Genomic DNA, 11,705 nt, shown 5'->3' with positions numbered 1-11,705 from the left:
TGAAGTTCACCTATACATTTATTAAGCTGCAGCCAGTGAAACATGGAAGTTCCTTCTCTGCAGTGTGATCTTCTTTATTACTGTGTAATAACACCCAAGGGCTAGCTGGACTCCATAATCAAAATCAAATGGCAGCTTCCACAGACTGGGCCCAGACATCACAGCCATTTTAAATTGCAAGACATCTGAGGACATTTCACTTCTAGTGTTACATTTGATAAATGCTGCCATACACACTTTCATGCTCATGCTCACAGAGGATCCACAGTGAAAAAAAAAAGCTTTTTTTGTAACATAGCAGAAAGCGAAGCTATTGGTGTGAGCAATGATGCACTATCAAACACACAGCTGCTTTTCATCCACACTTGTCTAAATGAGAAACATGCTGGCATTCATGGGGCTCGAGGAAGAACACGTGCACAGAGCAAGACTGAGGCCTAACAGGCGCTGTGTGCATTTCCACGTGCAGCTCCACATTACTCCTGTTCCTTGTCCTCCTCGGAGAAGTGGGGGACAGACTTCTTTGCGACAACATTGTCCAGCCTCTGGCCTTGTAGATAAGGGTTGATACTCTAGGAAGGATTAAAAAAAAAAAAAGCATATGACTTTATATTTTTTTCTTTTTTAATTAAAAAAACCCCCACTTATTTATCAATGACAGAGGGAACGAGAACCAGAGCGTCACTCTGAGATCACATGAGATGCCAGGATCCCATGCTTGAGAGTCCTGTGCTTTATTCACTGTGCCACCTCACAGACCACTGGTTTGATATTTCTATTTGGGTATTAGATATCAACATCTCACAAAAAAATAAATAAAAATATGAAAAAGAAGAATGTTTCTCACTGATAAGGTTAACGAGGTAACAGTAGTATCTAGCACTTACTAGGGGATTATTACAGTCCACTAGAAAGTATTTTAGTGATGGGGAGAACTCTGACAAGGGGATTTAAGTATGTCTCTCACATAATCATACTTACCAGATTCAATATGCACTGCACCCTCTTACCTACTTTTTTTTCTTCTGGCAAAAAGATTTAGAGTGAACTAGTTAATAACTTTTCCTTATTATATAGATATAAAGCCCTGTATGGAAATATTTTCCTACGATCTTATTTAGGTGTAAAAGAAAATCTGAAATGCATTAAATATTTTACAAGAAAATATTCTAAAGATGACAGAGCAGGATCAAGAGGGAATCAGCCTCTGCAGTTGGGTACAGGTCAGTTTGGTTTTATTATTGATCCTATCATGTCAATAAGCTATCAAAGAGATTTCTTTAGCTCTAGCACCTTATTAGCCTTCCTTCAAATTAAAAACATAAAATAAAGAAAGGAAACATAGAATTTAATAGTCTGAAATCTCCTTCATGACTCAAGGTTTTTCCATTCCTTCTCTAATACATATCTATGTTTAGAGATTTGGATTAGAACTAGTATTTGGAGCTTTACAACATAGCATTTAGCAAGCAGGGAAAAAAATGCTCAAGAGTTTTGGAAGATAATTGTTTACCAAAGTCATCTTCCAATAACAAACAAGAATATAAGGAGAGGTAGTTAAAAATGACCAGCAGTTCCACTATGTGCTAGGTACTCACGAATGAATGAAGGCAGGTTTCTTATTTGCAATGTTCTTTAGATATAAGAGTGGGCTGTCTCCAAAAGGGAAGGAAATGGAACTCGTGCTCAGTATTTGTAAATAGCTTTGCACATCTTGACAGGTGAAAGTATGACTCACTGAAGGCCCTATACAAACAAGCTGTAAATTACAGTGCATTAGGCACTGTCCTCATAGACCTGAAAAGTGACGTGTCACAAAAATACAGTACTTCACTGGGAAGCTATCTTTAAAATATTTTAAAAATTTAAAATAGCTAAAATACTTTTTAGGTTTATTTATTTATTCCCTTTTTTGGTTGCCCTTGTTTTACTGTTGTCTGTCTTTGTTGTTGGACAGGACAGAGAGAAATGGAGAGAGGAGGGGAAGACAGAGAGGGGGAGAAAAAGACAGACACCTGCAGAACTGCTTCACCACTTGTGAAGCGACTCCCCTGCAGGTGGGGAGCCGAGGGCTCGAACCAGGATCCTTACACCGGTCCTTGCACTTTGGGTTATATGCATTTCACCCGCTGCGCTACTGCCTGACTCCCTAAAATACTTTTTTAAGTACTAGAATTGTTGACTAGAATGGCCTGACTTGCTTCAGGAGTCTGAATGTGATAGACTATTTGGGTAAATGGAGCAAATGCAGACTGGAAAAGTATATCCAATCTCATTAGTACTTCCATGTTGGTAATGACATTTATTATGGAAATCCTAATATATTTTTAAAACCATATAAGATTTTTACAGCATGGAATTTTTACAGTATGGAATACAAGTATTAAGACAAACTCTTAATAACTAGGAATTCGGTTGGATTTCGCAAATAGATCAACATGACACAAAACCACCTGAAATTTAGCTGTTACTTTGGGAAGATGCCCTATGGTAAGACTTGTGGGAGAAAATATTTTGAGATGCAGAAAATGCCAAAGGTTAGAGGGCAAGGGGAGTAAGTTAATGAGGAAATAAATAGGACAATATAAACATTTGCTATTGATCTGTCAGAATTGTCATGATATTTTCCTATGTTTTTTGCTACCCAAAAATGTGCCATGACTTTTCCAATAACCAAATATTAGTATTAAATCCTACATGTAAGAGCACTAATGATGATGCAGCCTGGGAGAGAGCACAGTCACTAGAGCTTTTAACTAAAAATCATGAGGTTCTGAGTTAAATCCCCAGCATGGCATGTGCCAGAGTGATGCTTTGGTTCTCTCTTTCTCTCTCTCTCTTTTTCATATTTATATTCATAAAAATATTATCTTTATTTATTTATTCGATAGAGACAGCCATAAATCAAGAGGGAAAGAGGATGACAGAGAAAGAGAGAGAGATACCTGCAACACTGCTTCACCACTGACAAAGCTTCCCCTGCAGGTGGGGACCAGGAATAAACAATATATTTTTAATATCTTAGTTATCTTTATTTTTAAAATATTTTATTTATTTATTATTGGGAAGAGACAGAGAAATTGAGAGGAGAGAGGGAGATAGAGAGACACCTGCAGACCTACTTCACCTCTCATGAAGCTAATAAAAACTTTAAAAGAATGAGAGTACTTATGCTGCTGATGCTTGGTTTGAAATATCCATAACTCACACAGACATCTGTGTGCTTCTCTTCTAACTGACAGACTGGTTAGTTTATACCAAAGGCATTAATCACATTTCATGATTGGAAGAACCACTGGGATCAGATGCCTATGTTTGAAGTCTTCTGGAAAACCACAACTGTTGTGGACTTCACTGGATAAAGCTTTAATTTTTCACAGAAGCCAGTCTGCCATTTATTTCTATTGTTTCAGGCACTTAAAGGAGCAGCCACAGTCTTCAGTCAATATGGACACAGCAACTTGTACTTCCATATCTGTCTCAAGGGACCCATGATTTCTGGCATGAGAATGGATCTTTGGGATACCCAAGAATAGGAAGAACTTGAAGCTTCCAGGTCAAAGTGATCCTTATTTTCATATCTAAACCTTGTGGAGGAAGCTGAGGCAAAAGCCTAAGTCCTTATAACATGTATCTTTGCCAGAATTTTGAGTTTGAGTAATCACTGGTCTCATGGAAAAATAACCTAAATTACGACCCACAGGCAGAAGACATGGTAAGCCAGGAAGTGGAGACTGCTAAAACTTCATGTTCAAGTGTTTGCTTTGGGTCATCTATTGGTTTTATTTGGCAATTCCCCTGTTTGTGGCATGGGGGATAGTTCAAGCCATCTTCTTGGTAAATGATGTGTCTTCTGAGCTCCAGAAATAGGATTTTTTGATTGTTTCTCAGGACTACATTACACCTTTGGACCCTGGCTGCCACCACCCACCAGAAGAAACTGCAATCACCCAAGAGAAACATCTAATGACCCCTTTTCACATTTCAACACAGATCAGCTTCTGCACATCAACACTTTGCTTTGCACAGATGACTCTGTGTCTTCTGTGTTTGGTCAGGCAGACAGCATAGTGACTTGTTGACTCTGTTGTGTGGGGCTCTGAATCAGTGCTAAACTTAGAGAACACATATTTCTTAAAACAACTACTGATGGAAGTTTGTAAAAACCATTCAGAACAGTCATAACAATTACTTTGAGATTCCAAAAACTAGGCTAGGGTCTAAGGATTTGCTGTTCTGAGTAAGTAGTAAATAGTGGGGGCTGGGAGATGGTTCACTCAGTAGAGTACATGCTTTACTGCACATGAGGTGTTGCCTTCAAGTCCTGCCATCATATGGGGGCAATATGAATAGCACCAGACAAGCTCCATGCATGGTGGAGTAGTGCTGTGGTATCTCTGGGTCTATCCCTTTCTTGCTTCTCTTTCTCAAGAAAAAAAAAATCAGCCAAAGAACCTCCTGCAGTAGGTGGGTGAGGCCCTGGGTTCAATTCCTCAGCCCAGTGAGTAAATAAACACACTTGGGAATATGGTTTATAGGAGTTGGGCAGTAGCACAGCGGGTTAAGCACACGTGGCATGAAGCACAAGGACCAGCATAAGGGAATATGGTTTATATGCTTTAACAGAAATGGTTGCTATCTGGAAGAACGCCTTTACATAAGCACAGGAGTTCAACTTCCCCCTTTATCAGATCAGCAAGAGGTAGGTGGGAGGTCAGACAAGTCTGTGGAGGATATAACTGCACCAGGAGATGAGCAGAATGGCCCAGGGTACTTCCTTGGTCTCACTATCCTAACAGTTGTTGGAAACCCAGAGCAAATTTGGCATTCATGCTTGCATGAGGCAGCAGTAGCAGCAAACTTTGGGGTTCCCAAGCAGGGGTCTCCCTCCCCGGAGCAGCTGTAAGATGGTCAGTAACTAAGTCTATATGTCAAATTCACAAATCAGCAGCTATCATAGAACTACAGGATTTTACGGCCACCTTGCCCCAGCTAAGAAGAAAGACCTATCAAAGTTACAAGGTTTATTCTGTGTCTTCATTTGGCCCCCTGCATTCCTTCCAAGTTAAAGCCTGGGCATGAGATAAAACTTATGCAGAAGCAGGTGTGTGAGCTGTCTGGCGCAGTGACCTATAGAGCAGTAAAGAAAAGACATGTATTAATGGAGAGCCAACCCCCCCACTTCCCATCTTGCTGAAGTTTAGGGAAGTCAAAATGGCAGACTTTCTAAGCGTGGTCCTTGATAATCTCTCCACTGCTGTTGGGTCCTCCTGGGACTGCATGTACAAGGATTCTGCCACTGTCCAGAAACCCAGGGGTTGTACTTGTCAACTGCCCATCTCAGGCAGTCCAGCTATCCCCACACCACTGCTTACCCTCCGTTTCCGCCTCTGACCCCCCTTCATCTTCTCATAGAGGAGCTTCTTGTTCTAGAACAAGGAGAAAGGAAGACACAAAATCAGAAGGACAGATCAAATTTGGAGAACTTAAAAAAAAAGCAATACTCAGTGTGTCCCCTGGATATTTGCATACACATATTTTGGAAACATAACTGGAGGACAGAAATGTCATCATGTCAGAGAGCGAGACCGCAGTTTTTAATAAAGTTCTCTGAGATGGTGCCTTGAGGCACTGTGTGTGTCAGCCACAATCAGGCACACAGCAGAGTAGAATGGTCTCAAACATAGGGCGTGCTGGACTGGGGGTATGAATCAACCTGCCAATGCCCAAATCCAGTGGAGAAGCAGTTACAGAAGCCAGAACACCTACCTTCTGCACCCCCAAAAACAACTTTGATCCATATTCCCAGTGGAGAAGTAATAGAAGGAAGAGGATAAGAGGGCTCTGAACTCCAGTTCCATGGGGTCCCATGAGAGAGGAGAAAATGGGGAGAGATATTCAGATGTAGTAGTAGAGTTGTGTATGGCTGGGAGGGAAAGAAAGGATTGGACCCGGAAGTTAAAGGGGGTGCAATTATGTACAAATGTAGACAGATAGTTGTAGAGATGACAGTTAACCCATGTCCGCAGCCATGGGAGAACCCCAGTGGTTTGCAATGTAGGGACTTGGGATTCAGAACTCTGGTGGTAGGGATGGTGTGGAATTATAACTCCGTTGACATGTAATTTTGTAAACCAATATGGAATTGCTAATAAAAAATTAAAAAAATAAAAACATAGGGAGTGCAGGGAACCCATCCTCTCACTTTGAACAACTGTTGTTCTAAACAACTGTCATCTCATTTCTCTTTGTCTTCCCTTTTGTGAGCTGAACGTGCAGACTGGTCTCTGGAGCAGTAAATAAAAAAATCAACGAGCTGCCTACTTCTACAGCTCTCTCCTTCTTTGACTGCTGTCCTCTGTCTCCAGTCAAGACCATCGGAAAACCGTTTGGTCTGTAACATTTTTAATAGAGTGAACCTTTTAAAAACTGCCAAAAGACTTCTTGGCAGGAGGAAAGTTATGTTGGGGGGTGGGGCATATGGGGCTCTGTGACCACAGTTTGTATAAGCATTTCCACACATTTCTGTATTTCAGACACACAGTGGACTTAAATGAGCTCTAGAATATCAGACACATGCTCAACAGATTTCCCTTCAATTGAGATTATCCAAGATAACAGACCCTATAAAATGTCTGGCAAGTCTTCTTCTCAAAGATGACTCTTAAGTTTGCCTATGAACTTGGGGGATAATTAGCAGGGTAATGGTTCTCTACCCTGAATGGAACTGGCGAGACTTTCCACGAGCCCCCACTACCATCCAGATTGAAAAGCAGTTATTGGCAGGCACACAATACACATACCAGCCTCCAACCCTGACATCCATTTCTCTGTCAGGGAGTGGAGTGCTAAGCTTGTTTACTTGTATTCTATCTGAGAAGTAGGTTCAAGTTCCTGAAAAAGTTTTCCATTGTGCTATCAAGATTTTGGACAACTGTGTCTGGGTGGCGGCACAGGTTCAAGCCCCTGGTCCCCACTTGCAGGGGGAAAGCTTTGTGAATGGTGAAGCAGTGTTACAGGTGTCTCTCTGTCTCTCTCCCTTTCTACCACCACTCTCCCCCTAGATTTCTGGCTGTCTCTATCCAGTAAATAAACAAAGATCATTGAAAAAATTGAGAAAAAAGATTTGGACAACTGCTTGTTTCTAGGTTTCAAGTTCCATTCTGAAATGACCAGGGAGACTTCTGAGGGAAATGTCTGACTACAGAGTGTGTGCGCCCGTGTGTGTGTGCGCGCGCGCGCACACACACACACCATAACACAGAACAGATGAAGTTGGATGATCAAATGAGGTCAGAAAGTAAGAACTTTGTAAGAAACACCAGAATGTGTCAAAAGGGAAAAAAAATTTAAAAAGCAAGCTTTCAGAGACAACCAGTGACTAAATTCAGGACAGTCTGAATCCCAAAATAAATAACAGGGGTTGATAAGCCTGTACTTCTAGTGAATAAACAAACTTTGTTTTGGAGATCAGGTAGTGTCACATTTGGTTAAGTGCACACATTACACAAGGACCAAGGTTCAAGCCCCTGGCCCCCACCTGCAGGGGGACAGCTTCATGAGTGAAGAAGCGCTGCAGGTGTCTCTCTGTCTCTTTCTCTATCTCCCCAGACCCTCTCAATTTCTCTCTGTCTCTTTCTAATAAGTAAATAAAATTAAAGTAACTTTGTTTCTGCTTTGATTAAGGTATAATTAACATATAACATAACATTAACTTTATGTGTAAAAAACATTTGCTGGAGCCAGGCAGTGGTGCATCCAGTTGGGCACACACATCACCATGTGCAAGGACCGGGGTTCAAGCCTCTGGTCCCCACCTGCAGGGAGAAGTTTCACAAACAGTGAAGCAGTGCTACAGATTTGTCAATTTCTCCCTCTTTATGTCCACTTCTCCTTTCAATTTCTCTCTGTCCTATCAGAGAAAAATAATAAATAGGTACGTTTTAAAAATTATATGCTAGGGAGCTGGGCGGTGGCTCAGTGGGTTAAGGACCGGTGTAAGGATCCAGGTTTGAGCCCCTGGCTCCCCACCTGCAGAGGGTTCACTTCACAGGTGGTGAAGAAGGTCTGCAGGTGTCCATCTTTTTCTCCTCCTCTCTGTCTGTCTTCCCCTCCTTGATTTCTCTCTGTCCTATCCAGCAACAGCAATAACAACAACAATAATAATAACAACAATGATAAAACAATAAGGGCAACAAGAGGGAAAAATCTTTTTAAAGTTTCTTTTAAAAATTATATACTATTTGGATATATTGCAAACTGATCACCACAGTAAGTCTAGTTAGCATCTGTCAACATTTTTCTGAAAGATTTATGTATTTATTTATTTGCCTCTAGGGTTATTACTGGGGCTCGGTGCCTACACTATGAATCCAGTGCTTCTGGCAGCCATTTTTTCCATTTGTTGTTTTTATTATTATTGTTGTTGTTGCTATTGGGTAGGACAGAGAGAAATTGAGAGAGGAGGGGAAGGCAGAGAGGAGGAGAGAAAGATAGACACCTGCTTCACTGCTTGTGAAGCAACTCCCCTGCAGGTGGGGAGATGGTGCTCAAACCAGGATCCTTGCACTTACTTGTCCTTGCGCTTCGCACCATGTGTGCTTAACCTGGTGGCCTCTGCCCAGCCCCCTGTGTATTTACTTTTATGAGAGTGAGATGGGGGGTGGGGAAGTTGGAATCAGAGCACTATTCAACTCTGGCTTATGGTGGTGCTGAGGACTGAACCTGGGAATTTGGGGCCTCAATCATACTTTATTCTGTCCGAATCTGCTTGGAGATTATTAATCACATAGTAACTAGATAGGATCTTTTTTCAAAAAAAATAAAAATGAGAACACTGAAGTCAGAAATACTGAGTTGCAGAGAGAGAGCTCATCTCCCTTTTCTCCACAGCTCAGACTCTGGCCACCACCAACCTCTTCAGTTTAAGAACAGCCTCTAACTCTTCAAGTTGCAGATGAAGAAATGTAAGCAACACTTGGGAGTGCTTTCAGGCAGAACTTTGTGGGCTGGGGAGATATCTTAATGGTTATGTAAAAACAAGCAAGCAATTTTCATGCTTGTAGCACCAAAAGTCCCAGGTTCAATTCCCAGTATCACTATAAGCCAAAGCTGAGCAGTGCTCTGGTAAAAACAAAAACAAAAACAAACAAACAAACAAAAAAAGCCAGGGGGGAACTTTGTTCTAAGTGAGAAGCAGTCAGCAATTAACATGCAAAGGAGCAGGGTACCTGACACTCTGGATGCCTAGTGCTACAGTTGCTGCGAAGCAACCAGGACCTGCATCCTGGCCAGGCAGGAACCACAGAGCCAAGAGTCATGCAAAGATAAGGAATTTATCCAGTGTCTAAAGAATTATGGAGTCAGATGGTCTGGTTCAAATCCTAACTCTGCCGACCATCAGCTCTGTAATACTGGACAGGCTACTCAATGTCCCAAGCCTGTATTTTCTCATCTGCAAGAATGAATGTGACAGGGATGGGCAGACTGAATGACATGTATAAAGACTAAAGCCTGGCATCTATCACATAGTATTGCTCAATAAAGATCACTGCTTCTTAATGCACTATACTATTAATTCATCTTTCTAGTCCTATCACCTAACACAGGACCTGAGAGATAGAAATTGCTCATTCAGTAAAGTGTTTTGATGTGTTTAGGAAGAGAGAAATCCAGGGAACAAGACGCTGATATAAGTGAATCACTACTAAACAGTCAGCTCAGCTAGAGCTAATGTTAAAACCAGGGGAGGACTATCAGCAAATAAGGAACCAGTTTTGTCTGCAGTTCTATTATGAAAGAAAATTACCATGATTGAACTTACAGCAAGCTCCAGACCTTCATTCTGTACAAACACAGGAGATGGAGAAAGAGAGAGAGAGAGAGAGAGAGAGAGAGAGAGAGAGAGATGGAGAGAGGCAGGGGGGGGGAGGAGAGAAGACTGTTTTGGGGTGGATAGGGGAGGGTATCAAATTGTGACACATCCTCAAGACAGACTTCCATGTGAAGATCAATTAATGCTTTATTGCTAGGTGATAATAAGAAAAGGAAAGAAGATTCAAGTTGAAACACAATACAGAAGGTAAAAGGTGTGTGGGCATTGTTCCTAGTCTGTAATAATACTTGCTGGCTGCCGAACCAATTGGCCATGCCAGTCCCCAGTCCTGGCCCTTCCTAAGTCCTTGGCTTCCATTTTCCCCAGAAATTGTACTTAGTGCTCATAAGTATAGTCAGAACCAGACGCTGAACGGAGTTGAGTTTCTTTTATTTTCATGCAACTCATCTAAACCAGAGGATTATAATCTCTTTGAAGATTGTGTGTTAATGGTGCCTACACAGCAAGTGTCTAGCACAGGTCCTATAATGAAGTGAGCTATCTTCTACTTCTTCCTTGAACTTGGTCGTTGGGTCTGAGAGGCAACGCTTTTGCACACCTCTGTGGAGTCCTTCCCAGTTTGCCTCCGTAATCTTTCATTCTTCTTCCCTTTCAGTTTCTCCATTCCCTTCTTTCCCTCACATCTCCCTCTCATTTTCACTCCTTAAAAAAAATTCACTTAGGAAAAGCTCACAGTTTATGTCACATAAGCATGCACTATCTCTTCTTCCCTCCTCATACTATATTCTGTGTGCAATCCTTGTCAGTTCTCTGGCCCTCTTTGAAATGCCCTGTGTTCTCAGCATGTTGGTGAGGTTTACCTGAATGTAGTATGTTCACAGCCTTCATAACCAGAATATTTTCCCTCTGGCTCCAATCTCTTCTTTCTCTGTTTCATCCTTAAAGGTGTCACCTGAATAATTCTTCTAGTAGGAGACTTTCATGATTTCCCTCTCATTTCAAAAGCCTATAGATTTTTCTGTGTAATTCAACTTTAAATACTTCAAGTGGGCCAGAAAGTTAGCTCACAGGGTAGTATGTGTGTCTTACTATACACACGGCCGTGGTGTGAACCCTGGCACTACATAAAAATCGCTATATAACACTAGAGGAAGCTTCAGTGCTGTCATACCTCTGCTTCTCTCTTTCTCTTGCTCTATCTCTCCCATCCAAGTACTAACCAGGCCCGACCCTACTTAGCTTCGAAATCGGATGAGATAGGGTGTGTTCAGGGTGATGTGGCTGCAAACTCGCTCTATCTCTAAATAAAAAAAAAAAGTAGCATGGAAGTGTTGAGGTCTCACATGTGTTATGTAAAATAAAAGGATTTATATATAAATTACATATAAATGTGCGCACATATATGTATAGATATGATTATACGTACATATAAAATAAAGACTTCAAAAAGGTTCAGTTCTCCTTTCAGGAATTGTTGATGAAGCCAGGTGGTGGCACACCTAGTTAAGCACACACATTACAATGCGCAAGGACCCAGGCTCAAGCCCCTGGTCCCCACCTGCAAAGAGAAACCTTTAAGAGTGGTGAAGCAGGGCTATAGGTGTCTATTTTGTGTCTCTACCCCTCTCTATCTCCCTTGATCCTCTCAATTTGTCTGTATCCAACAATAAATAAATAAAGGTAAAAGTTGCTGATAAAAAAAAGAGAGAGAAATAGGGCTGGGAAGTGGTACATCTGGTAGAGTGCACATGCTACCATGCTCAAAGACCTGGGTTCACCTCCTACACTGATGATGGGAATGTAAATTGGTCCAACCTCTGTGGAGAGAATTCTGGAGAACTCTCAGAAGGCTAGAAGTGGACCTACCCTA

The 11,705-nt window shown here is 41.5% G+C and overlaps 1 protein-coding gene across 3 annotated transcripts in view; it reads right to left on the bottom strand.

Annotated features, from left to right (window-relative positions):
- Positions 1–11,705, bottom strand: part of SCG5 (secretogranin V) — a 65,111-nt gene continuing 53,406 nt past the window's right edge. For all 3 annotated transcript variants that reach the window (XM_016187521.2, XM_016187522.2, XM_007521715.3), the window contains exons 5-6: positions 5,376–5,429; positions 1–572 (exon numbers count right to left, since the gene is read on the bottom strand). In XM_016187521.2, coding sequence (XP_016043007.1) covers positions 477–572; positions 5,376–5,429 — 150 coding nt within the window. In that variant the 3' untranslated portion in view covers positions 1–476. The remainder of the gene's footprint in view (positions 573–5,375; positions 5,430–11,705) is intronic.

Source organism: Erinaceus europaeus, chromosome 16 (genome assembly GCF_950295315.1).
Source record: "Erinaceus europaeus chromosome 16, mEriEur2.1, whole genome shotgun sequence".
NCBI classification, from domain to species: Eukaryota; Metazoa; Chordata; class Mammalia; order Eulipotyphla; family Erinaceidae; genus Erinaceus; species Erinaceus europaeus.
The sequence above is the reverse complement of the archived record's forward strand: the minus strand, read 5'-3'. Positions and strand labels throughout refer to the sequence as shown.